A 14306-nucleotide genomic window follows, 5' to 3' on the forward strand; every position below is an offset into this window, starting at 1 on the left:
GCCAAATAGGTTTAGGTTTACGGGTCACCTTTTTATCAATGAAGTTTGTATGGAAAAAATCGCAAAAATGTATGGAAAAAAGCAAAAAAAAATAAAATTCCACTAAAAGGTTGCGTAAAATTGTAAAATTTTATGACAAGCAATTTTTTCTAAGACCGCAAAACGATCCGAGTCAACCCTGACGAGTTATTCAATTTAATTCAATTCGTGCTTATTTGTTGTACTAATCAGAATACAATTTGCTTAACTAATAACATAATGCAGAGTTTTGGAGATCCTTACAACTACAAATAAATTCAAATATAATCAATTGGAAGAAATAAATTCAGTTTCAGTCGGTTAAGCGAGAGCAGAAAAAAACTATCTAAAATAACTGCTACTATTACTATGGTCTGACGAGTTACAAACGATTGAAAGAAGACGTGTTTGTATGAAAAGATTTTTTGACCAACTTTAACGGTCAACCTTAACCTTAACCGATTTGGCTCAAAATCAGCACAGTTACTTATTGACAAAGAACTTTGTCCTAAGGGCTCTATATCGCAATCCAGAAAAACGAAAAATGTCGCGCGTTACGAAAATGTTGCATGCTTGGTACTGGGGAAGGGGTCTGCAACGCAACAAGGCACTGTTGCGTGGAATTTTCGAGCCAATATAAACCCCGCTCGATCAGCCCAGGGAAATCATTCTATCGTTAGACGCCGAGGCGTAAACAACAACCTGGACCTGGAAGCAGATGGCCTGGAGGCCCAGAAGCAGTTGGCCGAAAAGCAGCTGGCCTGGAGCAAGGAGCAGCTCAAGCGGAGGCAGGCCAGCCGGAATATTCTGGCCACAAGACGCGGAGTGGCCAGAACCCTCAGGGGTGTTCCGATGGAAGGCCATACGAGACTGGACAACATTAGTATCAAACTTCTTGGATTTTGATACTGGTGATGAAAATGGCCATTTTGACAGTATTGGCCACAAACTGGAGTGGCCGGTGCCCCCAGGGAGGTTCTCCCGGGAGGACATTTACCGAACCATACGATTTTGAGCAATTGTTCAAGGCCAACTGCGATCGTTTGACGTTTGAAACTTGCAAGCGAAAATTGTTAATATTCAATCTATTTTTTAAAAATTAAAATTTTGGGGGAAATATTTAAATTAATTTAAACCCCAAGCGTCAAAAGCTTTAAAAATGCACCAAAAGCAGTGTATGAATCATTTGAAACAATAACTCTTTCGTGAATTTTTCGTTGGCCCTGAAAAGCGCCATTTTGTTAAATTGCAGCAGAAGTTGATTCTTACGGCCATCTTCTCGAGCGTCCATCCAAGTAGGCCTTGTTTTTCTCCTTTGACGTCATTTTGGCAGTAATTTCACGCACACGCTGGCGTGTTTCTTCTTCTCGGAGCTCGCTCTTGATTTCCTTCAGTCGTTGTTTTTTCCGCTGCTGCTGCTGCTGCTGCTACGATGTTGTCGGTTCGAACGATGACGATGGAATGAACAAAACTGGCAAAAATGCTGCCTTTACAACTTCCCATCCCCACCAGTGCATCAAAAAGCGAATGACGTAGGAATGGGATAACCGGCGCAAAGGGGCGGGGCATCCGTCTCCATTCTAAGCCAATATAACCCTGCTCGGTCAACCCTGGGAAATCATTCCATCGTTGGACGCCGAGGAGTAAACAACAACCTGGACCTGGAAGCAGATGGCCTGGAGGCCCAGAAGCAGTTGGCCGAAAAGCAACTGGCCTGGAACAAGGAGCAACCCAAGCGGAGGCAGGCCAGACAGAATAATTGAGAGCCACCGGAATATTCTGGCCACAAAACCCGGAGTGGCCAGATTCCTCAGGGGTGTTCCGATGGAAGGCCATACGAGACTGGACAACATTAGTATCAAACTTCTTGGATTTTGATACTGGTGATGAAAATGGCCATTTTGACAGTATTGGCCTCAACCTGGAGTGGCCGGTGCCCCCAGGGAGGTTCTCCCAGGAGGACATTTACCGAACCATACGATTTTGGGCAATATTGGTATCAATATGCATGGTTTTTGATATTGGTAATGAAAATGGCAATTTAGAAAAAGATGGCCAAAGGCTGCAGTGGCCGGTGCCCTAAAGGAAAGTTTTCCCGGGGAGACATCTACTGAACCAACGAGTTTTGGCAATATGGGTATCACAACTCATGGTTTTCAATACTGGCCATTTCGAAAAAGGTGGCCACAATCTGGAGAGGCCGCTACCTCACGATTGTTCCGATTGGGGGACAAACATCGAACCATAGAGATATCATGGTTTTTTATACGGAGCATAAAGAGAAATTGAGCGAAAATATAAATCCAATAATGTTTTGATTTTATCTGACGCATAATTCAACAAAATGGCTTAATTTTAAAAGCTTTTCTGCTTAGTTCTTTGTCATACTGGTCATGGGTAACATAACCACCTGCACCTTTTTTTACCTAAAGAACCTTATCAGGTGGTATCCTTGATGACATTTTTTTATTGTCACCTTATTGAACACTCAAATTTGACTAAAATGAGGTCGCAGAACTCGATTTTGATGTAAAAGTAAGATAAAATAAATCGAAAATATTTTCAAAAGTTCATGATTCGATTTTTGAAGTCCGATACAAACCTTGGTATATTCGAACTAAGGATAATCGAAACTTCGGATAATAGAGGCTTCCATTATTTTCTGAAGTATTTTTCAAATGTATGTAAATACATTTGTAAAATAAATAAAAGTTTCAAAAAAACAATTGCAAAAATCTCTGAAGCTTTTTCTTACAATCCCGAAATTTCAAAATATTCCCCATATTGTGAATTTGTTTTATTTGCCCAAAAGTGTCTCACTTTCTCCCTAGGTCGTTGACTGGTTTCAACTAGATTTACTTTCCTCCCAAAAAAAACCCCCGAAAAGTGTTGATACTCCCGCGCCAGCCCGGTTAATTAAATGTGTGTTTTTCATTTGGTCACCGATTTTTCCCCTCTCGAGGCGATTTATTCGACAGTCCACGTTACAAAAAATCGAGGGTGGCGAAAAATTTATCGGCCAAGGGATCGGGTCACGCGGACCATTTTTTCTTTCTTCTTCTTCTGGACGGTGGACCAGGACTATGCCGCGTGAAATAAATTAAATTTGTTACATTGCGATGCAATAAAATAAGCCGGATTATTCCCCGGTAGACACAGCATTGCATTTTTTTTCACTTCGAACGAATCAACTAAAGGTTTAGTCATATTGCCGAATTTGGAGTATAGATAAAACTGAAACATAAAGACGCAAATCAAACGTTTTCTCAAGCCACTCGAATTGTTGATACAATTAAAAAGCACTTTGAACTTATTCAAACAGAACTCGTGGACTTTCCACGCGAGTCTTCAAGTTTGTTATCAATCACGTTTGAGAAGTTTATCTGTTCAATTTTATCGTATAAATACGGCGAGATGTGGGTTCTATCAATCAGTTCTCACAGTTCGTTTCCCAAGTTCAAATCATCCTTTGCAAAACCTGAAATCCAGTATGAAGTTAGTCATCTTCTTGTGCTTGCTATCAGCAAGTACCATCCTGGGCAAACCCTTGGACAACGAAGACGATGTGGTTGCTGTCGATCAACCGAAAGAGATCGCTGCAGTCGCAGATGAGCAACAACAACCAGACGTAAACGAGCAGGAACAACAGGAAGAAGACCCAGAAGAACCCAACAATGAAGCTGAAGAAGGCGAACAGCAACCAGAACAAGAAGAGGATCATCCAGATGAGGCAGAGGGCCCGGATGCACAGCAGCCAGACGTAGACGAGCCTGAACATCCGAAAGAAGAGCCCGAAAACCCCGACCATGAGGCAGAAGAAGGCGATCATCAGCCAGAACAAGAAGAAGATCACCCACATGAAGAAGAAGATCCAGACCATCCTCAAGAAAACGAACCAGATCACGAGAGTCAACCAGACCATGGCAATGATGAGCAGAAACCTCCTCAGCCCGACGAAGATCATGAGGATCAACCAAATCACGGAAACGATCATGAACAACCCGAGGAGTCCCATGACCATCAATCTTCGCAGGAAGACCCGGAAGAACACGGCAAAGGAACGCAACCACCACCAGAGGGTGGCCAAGAAGGACAACAACCCCCTCACGGAGATGACCAGAAGCCACCGCAGGGTGGTCAAGGGCAGCAGGATCAATCCCAGGATCAGCCAGCCCGTGATGGTCCGCACATTGCAAATGTGAACATGGTCATAATCGTTTGATAAGCAAATTCCTGAAATTTTATTCGATCAACGATGCCTCTGAAATACAAATTTCAGAATAAAAATAAAATAAATATTAATTTGAAAAAAATATTTATATTTTTGTGAAAAGCATTTTCTTTAAGGGGTTACATACACGTATAAAATCATAAAATTTCACATTTTAGAAAATGTATTCAGAGCGAGTTTTTCACCAATGTGTAACAGGTCGTATCGAGGTGCTCCGATTTGGATGAAACTTTCAGCGTTTGTTTGTCTATACATGAGATGAACTCATGCCAAATATGAGCCCTCTATGACAAAGGGAAGTGGGGTAAAACGGGCTTTGAAGTTTGAGGTCCAAAAAACCTAAAAAATCTTAAAATTGCTCGCATTTCCGTAAAACTTCATCAGTTCCAACTCTCTGAGATGCATTCGAAAGGTCTTTTGAAGCACTTGAAGTGCCATAGACATCCAGGATTGGTTCGACTTTTTCTCTTAACTTTTGCAAATTACTGTCAAAAATGGTTTTTTTTTTAAACCCTTAATATCGTTTTGCAACAGCCTCCAACACCCATACTCCCATAGGTCAAAAGATAGGTAATTATATGGACTATAAGCCTATGGTGTTAACTTTTTGGCCAATCGCAGTTTTTCTCGTAGTTTTTCGATTTTTTAGAACAAACATTTTACAACGTTAGTTTTTGCCCTGTAGGCCGCCATAGCGGCAATTTTTGGTCTCAATTTTGTCATATTCGGAATCCTCGGACAATTTAACGTAAGTTAGAAGTATTGGAGTTGTAAATTTGATTGGAAAAATTGCCATTTAGAATGAATTAAAATGTTTTTTAACAATTTGTTTAATTAGGGGTAAAACAGGTTTTCGCCTACTTGATACAGCATTTGACGTATTGATCACAGGGTAAATAAGATCTTTTTCTTTTTTCAAAAAAGTTTTATTTAATTATTTTTTAAATCAAAATTACAACTCCAATACTTCTAACTTACGTGAAATTGTCCGAAGATTCCGAATATGACAAAAATGAGATCAAAAATTGCCGCTATGGCGGCCTACAGGGCAAAAACTAACGTTGTAAAATGTTTGTTCTAGAAAAATCGAAAAATTATGACCATCGGGCTAGCAACCACCTAGCCAATAACAACTAGTTTTTGTGCTCCGCGTTTTTTTCACCGATTTCTACGATTTACGGTCGTTAATTAACCGCGGGTGTGCTCCTACGCGATGCGTAACAAGGGCCGCGGCCGTGGCTTCTCGAGTTCGGCTCGGGGACGCGGCCAAAACAGCTCATTGCACCGTATCCAGAAGAGCTCCTCGCCGGCGGCAAAAAACCCAGCTGTTCTTCTTACGACTGCTGACCAAACGAAGATCCCGCTACTGCCACGTAGCCCCGTCAGAACCAGAGCATCCGGTAAGAAGGTCCAGCAGTCCGTATCGACTTCCGGAATGCCGCAACAAACGTCCGGAGCCGGTGGACCTGGTCCATCCTCCAGCACAACGGGAATTGCAATTCCAACAAAAAATTCGTTCGAGGTGCTGTCTGATAGCGGCGACGACGACGAAAGTGCACACCAGCAGGAGGACAATAACCCCGCAGATGAAGCAAAGAAGGCAAAAATGCTCGCGTGTTCTTTGCCTAGGGTGAGAGACAGGCCACCAATGATACATGTGGTCGATACTTTGGCGTCTACTGTTGATGAACTATTGCTACCGTCAAACGTACAATATTTCATCAAAGTAACAAAAGTTGCGGTGCAAGTGCTCGCGCTGTCCCAAGCGGATTATGCCAAGGTTTTGGAAGTGTTCAAAGCCAATAATGTGAAATTTTTCACGTACGACCGCCGTGACCAAAAAATGGTCAAGGTCGTGCTCCAAGGACTGGCGGAGATGGACATTTCCGAGGTCACCGAGGAGCTGAACAACCTCGACATCACGCCTCGAGAGGTAAAAGTGCTGTCGAAGAAGACCACAGCGACAGGTACACATGTATTGTACCTGTTATATTTCGACAAGGGTACAGTAAAAATCCAGGACCTCCGACTGGTAAAGTGCCTTTCCGGATACTTGGTGAAGTGGAGGTTTTTCACCAAGCGGCCAACCGACGCTGCACAATGCCACCGTTGCCAGAAATTTGGCCACGGATCCCGCAACTGTAACCTGCCCCCGCGATGCGTCAAGTGTGGCAAGGATCACCTCACCGAAGGCTGCCCTCTACCCCGGAAGGCGACGCTGAAGGATACCGGAAACGCTGAGCAGCACAAGCCTAGCGTGAAATGCGCTAACTGCGGTGGAAACCACACCGCCAACTTCCGCGGATGCACGTCCCGGAAGTCGTACATCGAGCAGCAGGAAAAGAAGAGGAAGCCGCCTGCCAGTTCACTGACTAAACCCGCAGCAGATCGCAGTTCGGCGCATCCACCCGGATGGTCGCGAACGTACGCAAGCGTAGCAGCAGCCAGCCTAGAACCTGCCCCAGCGCAGGTCGACGCTGCCGATGGTGACCTGTTCTCGCTGTCGGAGTTCCTCATCCTTGCGAGGGACATGTTTCACCGTCTGAGTAGCTGCCGTAACAAGCAGCAACAATTCATGGCGCTATCAGAGCTCATGATGAAATATGTCTGCATCGTTTGAGCCCTCAACGACACGTCGATTTACGCCGTCAATATTATTTTGACTTAAATATTCTGTGATATAGTCCTAAGCTTTCCCTTCCGCTATCCCCCTTCCTAAGTAAATGTTGCAGTTTTTTTGTGAACTTTTCCTGCACTTGCTTATCCCTTAATCCTAGAAACAATAGTAATCATTTGATTAATGTATTGAGCCGTAGCTGAAAGGATCTCCACAACACTACATAATGTAATTAACTCAACAAATTGTACATCGATAAGCACACACAAATAAATAAATATGAAATAAAAATATGAAAAATTATGAGAAAAACTGCGATTGGCCAAAAAGTTAACACCGTAGGCTCGTAGTCCATGTAATTACCTATATTTTGACCTATGGGAGTATGGGTGTTGGAGGCTGTTGCAAAAAGATATTAAGGGTTTAAAAAAATCAATTTTTGACAGTAATTTGCAAAAGCTAAGAGAAAAAATCGAACCAATCCTGGATGTCTATGGCACATTTTGAAGTGCTTCAAAAGACCTTTCGAGTGCACCTAAGAGAGTTGGAATTGATCAAGTTTTACGGAAATGCGAGCAATTTTAAGATTTTTTAGGTTTTTTGGACCTCAAACTTCAAAGCCCGTTTTACCCCACTTCTCTTTGTCGTAGAGGGCTCATATTTGACATGAGTTCATCTCATGTATAGACAAACAAACGCTGAAAGTTTCATCCAAATCGGAGCACCTCGATACGACCTCTAGAACAAACCGAGCAATATTTACAAATACTGCCTCTTAAATCCACTAAAAAAATATTTTCAATCACTCCTGAAAGTGTCATGAAGATTCTTCATGATTATACTGAGAAAGAGACAATTTAAGCTAAAAAATTTGCCATGCTGTCAAACTTCCTGAGCGTTTTTATTTAAACACCGAGTTGAAAAAAAATTGAAAGAAGTGACTGTAAAAACATGATAAAATAAGATAGCCAAAATGAAATAATAGTAGGTGGTAGAATAGGCCAAATACTACCAAAAACAAACATAAAATAAACAAGATAAATGCAAATTAAAATACTAAAAATTTAACAAGAAAAACATAAAACAAGAGAAGTAAAGTTTTTCGTAGAACAAAAGTTGCTCAAAATGACCTCCTAAACACGGGACAAATAAAGATTTTCGAAAAAAAAAATTTGGGCAGTAGAGGGTTAATTTTGATATTTTTTTTAATACAGAGCGGATTCGTTAATTCGAATTTCGCTACTAAAAATATCCGCTAATTGGAATGCTTGCTAATTCGAACGTATTCGAATTAAAAAGCACTCAACCGTCAACACTAGTTATCAAAATGATGTTGACGTTTCAACACCATTGTTCGACAATTTCCGAATTTATCTCATTCGATTCGTCATGAGGTCCCATAAGTCGCTATTGGAAATTAAAAAGTTTAGTTAAATACTTCAAAAGTTATGCTAAAAAATAGTTTTAACAATAGTCCGGAAGATTGTAAAAAAGGTAGTTTTAATAAGAAAACCCACCATGTTATACATTTTTAGAAAGGTATTAAAAAGACCTTTCCGACGAGTTCAAAAGATTGAAGATCTGACAACCCTATCAAAAGTTCTAAGCAGTTGCGTTTTATTTATGCTCTTTTTAGAGGCCGGATCTCGGATATATTAATGAAAACTTTGTCCGGATCTATCAAGCGATAATCAAAACATCTTTCCAACGAGCCCAAAAGTTTGGAGATCTGACAACCGTATCAAAAGTTGTAAGCACATAAGTGCCCTGAATTATGAAGATCAGTCTAACCAAAGCATCCCAGTTGATCCTCTCCGAACAAAAAAGTAAATCTTTTTTAGTTTAGTAAAGTTTTTTGTTTTTAGTGTTTAGTGTTTAGTTTTTAGTTTTTAGTTTTTAGTGTTTAGTTTTTAGTTTTTAGTTTTTAGTTTTTAGTTTTTAGTTTTTAGTTTTTAGTTTTTAGTTTTTAGTTTTTAGTTTTTAGTTTTTAGTTTTTAGTTTTTAGTTTTTAGTTTTTAGTTTTTAGTTTTTAGTTTTTAGTTTTTAGTTTTTAGTTTTTAGTTTTTAGTTTTTAGTTTTTAGTTTTTAGTTTTTAGTTTTTAGTTTTTAGTTTTTAGTTTTTAGTTTTTAGTTTTTAGTTTTTAGTTTTTAGTTTTTAGTTTTTAGTTTTTAGTTTTAGTTTTTAGTTTTTAGTTTTTAGTTTTTAGTTTTTAGTTTTTAGTTTTTAGTTTTTAGTTTTTAGTTTTTAGTTTTTAGTTTTTAGTTTTTAGTTTTTAGTTTTTAGTTTTTAGTTTTTAGTTTTTAGTTTTTAGTTTTTAGTTTTTAGTTTTTAGAAAAAAAAGAAAATAAAACAAATTTATTTGCGAAAACGAAGTTGACTTTATAGCTGTTGGCCACCATTGCTAGTTCCAACCACTAGTGTCTTCCTTTTTATCTACAAGGACTTCGCCGCCCTGGGCTCCTAAGTGTATGAAAGTATGGCACGGAGCGACGGCGCCGAATACCCATATTTACACAAAGAATTTTAGAGCGCCCGCCGCGGGATTCGAACCGGCGACCTCTGGATTGTGAATCCAGTGCGCGGTCCGATTGATCCACACGGGCGGGACAATTTATTTGCACATTATTTTATTACCATCAATATATTGAACAGTGCTATGCCATTTATATATATAGAATATAATAATTGAATAGATTTTAAACTAAGTGGAATGGATTTTTCTAAACATTGTATATAAATAATCTTCTTTCATATATATAAGTATAATCTTTTTCTTTTCCTCCCTTACTCAAATTGCATTTAGTAATGTGATTTCTATTTGCAAGTGTTTTGTTTGATTCGAACTTTTCTTCTCATTCCTTATTTAACTTTTTTGTTTGATTCGAACTTTTCTTCTCATTCCTTATTTAACTTGGTGAGTGTTTGTGAATAACATGTTGGATTTTGTTGTATTTCTACCTTTTTCAAACAAATCTGTCCTAATTTTTTTTTCTACGATTTAGGGGTAAAAAAGAGTTTACGAAAAGTCTTACTTGTTTTAATTTTTTTTTCTTGTTTTATACCGACTGCAGCGCAGAAATTCTAATGGCGGGACGCGTCAATTCTAAAGTCTACATTCGAGGGTGTTGGTTGTGTTTAACGAGATATACAACGCGTACAATAATTGGTGTTGGATTGCTACACTAGTGCGCCCGGGTGGCGATTTATAGTATTTTTGTTTTTGTTTTGAGTGATTTTGTTTTGGAGTTGATTTGTCACAACAACGATACATAATTTACGTTTTTTTTTTCTGTGTGAGTTATGAGCAATGTTTTACTTCTTTCTTTTGTTTTTTTTTTTTTGTTTTCTGTAATGATCCGTGCTGAGAGCTGCTCTAGGATTTTATTTTGTTTGTTAGGTATTTTGAGTTTGTTTGATTGTTGGTTTTGTCTGTTCGATTTCGTATTCTAACTAAGCTGGGGTTTCTTTCAACGACAAATTATCGCTCGGGATAAAGTTAGTCTTTCTGTGCTTGGCAATGTTTTGTTTTTGCAAGGTTGCTCTCAAGATGATGTTGACGTTAAGCGATAACGATATCGTCATCGCTCTGCGATAATATCATCAACGACGCTTTCATCGTGACAACCTCAATTCGTTTGACACTTTTTTCTTCCCGTCTGAATTGTTCAAGTCCAAAGCTCCTGTTCTACTCACTAACCATTCCAACTAGGTGAGTCAAGAGAAAGAGAAATATTGAAAAAACTTGAGAATTACAACACAGTCACACTTTGCTGCTGGCTTTCCTACGGAATCGCGCACGCCTAATCGAGCTGCTTCAAAAATCTACTGAATCTACTCTAGAGTTCCTATTGAGGCTTTGTTTTTTTGTTAAGTTCAAATCTGATTTGGAATCGTAACTGCGCTGGGGCTGTACCAGCCCGAAGAAGAAACTTCTAATGTCCTGACGCTGCCGGAATTCCTCCCGCGCAACGGATTGCGCCCTCAGAGGAAACGGAGCGCGGACTATTGTTTTTTTTTTCCTTTTCTCTAAACATCGACGACACACTCCCTCTCTCTCTCTCTCTAACTTTCTCGCAAACGCGACTAATTTGATTTTTTTTAACGATTTTCGAAACGATTGTTTCTCATTTTGTGATTGTGATTTTTTTTCCTTTAGCGTCTTTTCCTTCGATTTGTTCCATTTTGGGTGGTCGCGGTTGGTTGTTCATCATGTCCAATTAACGTCATAAGTCAGAAACGAATTCGCGGATCTTTTTTCATCTTCTTCTTCTTCTCATTTTTGTTTTTGTTGGTATTGGGTTTAACTTTTTTCTCAAAAGCGCAAATTAGAAACCAAGCCCGAACGGGGGAAAACACAACAGTATAACAGGTTCACGAACAGACTGATTGATGAATTTGAATGTGCGGAAAATTCTACGGAAAAAATGTGGAAAGTGTGTGTGTGAGCGAGATGTGATTTCGCGATGTGTGTTCTGTTGTTTCTTCGACGTAGAAGATGAATGATTTCGTACGATTCTGTCGAGTAATCTGTAATTTGATTAAAAAGAAGTATTTTTTTTCTCATTTTCGAGACAAGCTAAAATTTAAAACGAGCACTGCGGGGAATTGCCTTAAGACGAAGGTGCATTCTTGATCACTTAAAACTTAGACTTAAAATTAAAAATCGAACAAACAAAACATCAAACTTAAAACCTGGAATGGACGGTATTTGTTGAGTGGTGGTGAGTGGAATGTTTTAAATTGATAATAATACAAGCAAAATATAATACTGGACGCGGAGGTAAATTTTACACAGATTCAGACATTCCCTTGGAGAAAAGAAATCAAAATGTTCTTATTTTCCTATGAAACCATAAATTCAATTAAAACTCTGAAAATCAGTAATATAATCGACAGGAAATAGCAAAATTAAGTACAGTAGTTGTTCGATATCTGGGCGTTGTTTAACTGGGCGCTCGATAACTGGGCCGTAGCCCAGTTAAAAAGCAGACAAACGTCAAAAAACCAAAACAAACCGAAATGACCGAGGGGTTAATGGATGCAAAAATCACATTCAATAAAAAAAACCTTCTTCAAACTTTTTTTTAAATTTCAAGTAACAATTAAAGAAAAATTAAAATTGCATTGTAAATAAATTTGAGTAACTTTTATTTTTATATTTCATCTGGAAAATACTATGCATCGGTGGTCCCCTAGTTATTTCTTGTTCAGCCCAGTTAGCGAGCAGCATTCGGTGACTGGGCTACGTTCTCAGCCCAGTTACCAAACAACTACTGTAATTCAAATTGCACAATTCAAAATAGTTTCAACCAACATAGACAAACAGAAGGAAATAATTAAACTTTTTTATTAAAAATCCAACGATCATTTCTCAACAGTGCCATATCGTTGTGAACGAGAGCATCGCTCGAAGTGTCCCAAAAATCGTTTAAGGCTCGCGATTTGCGATTTACAGCCCGATTTTAGACAAAATATTAAATTTTGTTCTAAATATTCTCTTTTTTATCGGCTAAATAACTCTTTTTTATCGGCTGATTTTGAAGGGGGCGACATAAACTTTCAAAAATATTTGCAACGGCCTAACTTGAAGTTATACATTTTTAAATTTCATATATTATTTTTGATTTTTGAATTTTTGAGTGTTTAAATTTCTAAGTTTTTGAATTTTTGATCTTTTTAATTCCAGATTTCAAAAATTTCTAAATTTTTTATTTGATGATTTTTTAATTTAAAATTTATTAATTTTTGAAATAAAAAAAAAAATCAGAGTTTTTTATACTTTGAGATCTTGAATTTTTAAATTGTTAAATCTTTGAACTTATAGAATTTTAAACTTTTTAAAGCTTTGAATTTATGAATTTCAAAATAGTTTAAATGTTTAAATTTTTTAATGTGTTTTTTGAATTATTTTTTAATATTTTGGATGGCTTCTCTACATTTTGAAAACAATTTAAAAAATTGAATTGTTTCGGTAATTTCAAATTGTCTCAATTGATAAAATTTGATTGAACTTGAAGTTTTTATAAAAAAAATTGTCGTCTAATTTACCGGTTCTTTGCAACGGCCAACCTGAATTTATATTTCTGAATTTTCAAGTTAAAAAAATAATGATTTTATAATTTTCGAGTTTTTGAATATTTTAGAATTGCAGAATGTTCCTATTGTAAAATTTTCTGTTTTATAAATTATAAAATAATTGAATTTTTAATTTATTAATTTATGATATTTTTAAAATTTTTGAATAATTTTATTTTGTATTTTCGTATAGTTTTGAATTTCTGAACCTTATAAAAAAAAATTCTTTTTATTTTTTTTATTCTCTACATTTTTAAAACACTGAATTTTATTGAAGTTTTTTGAAAAATATTTTATTTGCTTAACTTGAATTTATGTTTTAAATTTTCAAATAAAAAAAAAAGATTTTTGAATTTTAGATTTTTGGAAACCCTAAACAATGAAACTTTTGAATTTCAGAATAAATATATTTTTAAATTGTGAATTTTTAAACTATGAATTTATTAATTTTTTAATTTTAAATTTCTTGAATTTTTAAATTGTTCATTTTTAATTTTTTTTCAATTTTAGCCATCTCAATTTCAAATATTTTTTTAAATTTTTAATATTTTCAATTTTAAACTTTTAAATTTTTAGCTCAGAGAGACCGATTGTCCAATGTCGCTCAAAGCTGACTCAAAATAGTCTGCGATCGGCTTGGTTTTATCATTTATGAAACTGCTCAAAATCAATGTTATCAAAAATCATTTGCAATTTTGTTGATAACAAACAACTCAACAAAGACACATTTGGCAGCAATTTCCACCATGCCAAATTCTAACTGGAGGCAAACTGTTGTAGTGCAGGCCAAAAGAGCGCCGCGCTGGATTTTTGTTGGATTCTCTCCTCTCTGAGCATAGGTATTCAGCATATTTGACACGGGTCGACGGATGGAGTAGGCAAAGACATTCACGAAGTATTTGTTTGTTCACGATCTATACAAAAAATACTCACTAGAGCAAGTGGAATAGGCTGTTTGTTTCGCCTTTTTGAAAAGTTACTACGATACTTGAAAAATCTATAAATCCGGGTAAGCCCAACATTGCGTTTTTTTGGGGCACCCTAGTCCGTTTTATGCAAGTACGCATAAAGGTGTATTCACATTATACCGCATCCGCAGCCGCAGCCGCATCCGCACAAAATTTGACATTACGGACGCACAGTGCGGACGCGATTTCTCCAATGCATTTCATATGTAGCCATTCACACTGTTCCGCATCCGTATCCGCAGTACGGATACCTATACGGATGCGGAACAGTGTGAATGGCTACATATGAAATGCATTGGAGAAATCGCGTCCGCACTGTGCGTCCGTAATGTCAAATTTTGTGCGGATGCGGCTGCGGCTGCGGATGCGGTATAATGTGAATACACCTTAAATCAT

The 14306-nt window shown here is 37.5% G+C and overlaps 1 protein-coding gene across 1 annotated transcript; it reads left to right on the plus strand.

The window, feature by feature from the left end:
- Window positions 1-3508: 3508 nt before the first annotated feature.
- On the plus strand, window positions 3509-4240 carry LOC128093359 (uncharacterized). The gene has a single exon (XM_052709878.1). It carries the CDS (start codon window positions 3509-3511, stop codon window positions 4238-4240), a length of 732 nt encoding a protein of 243 aa, XP_052565838.1.
- The last annotated feature ends 10066 nt before the right edge of the window (window positions 4241-14306 follow it).

The sequence above is a fragment of the Culex pipiens genome, chromosome 3 (assembly GCF_016801865.2).
Source record: "Culex pipiens pallens isolate TS chromosome 3, TS_CPP_V2, whole genome shotgun sequence".
Classification (NCBI taxonomy): Eukaryota; Metazoa; Arthropoda; class Insecta; order Diptera; family Culicidae; genus Culex; species Culex pipiens.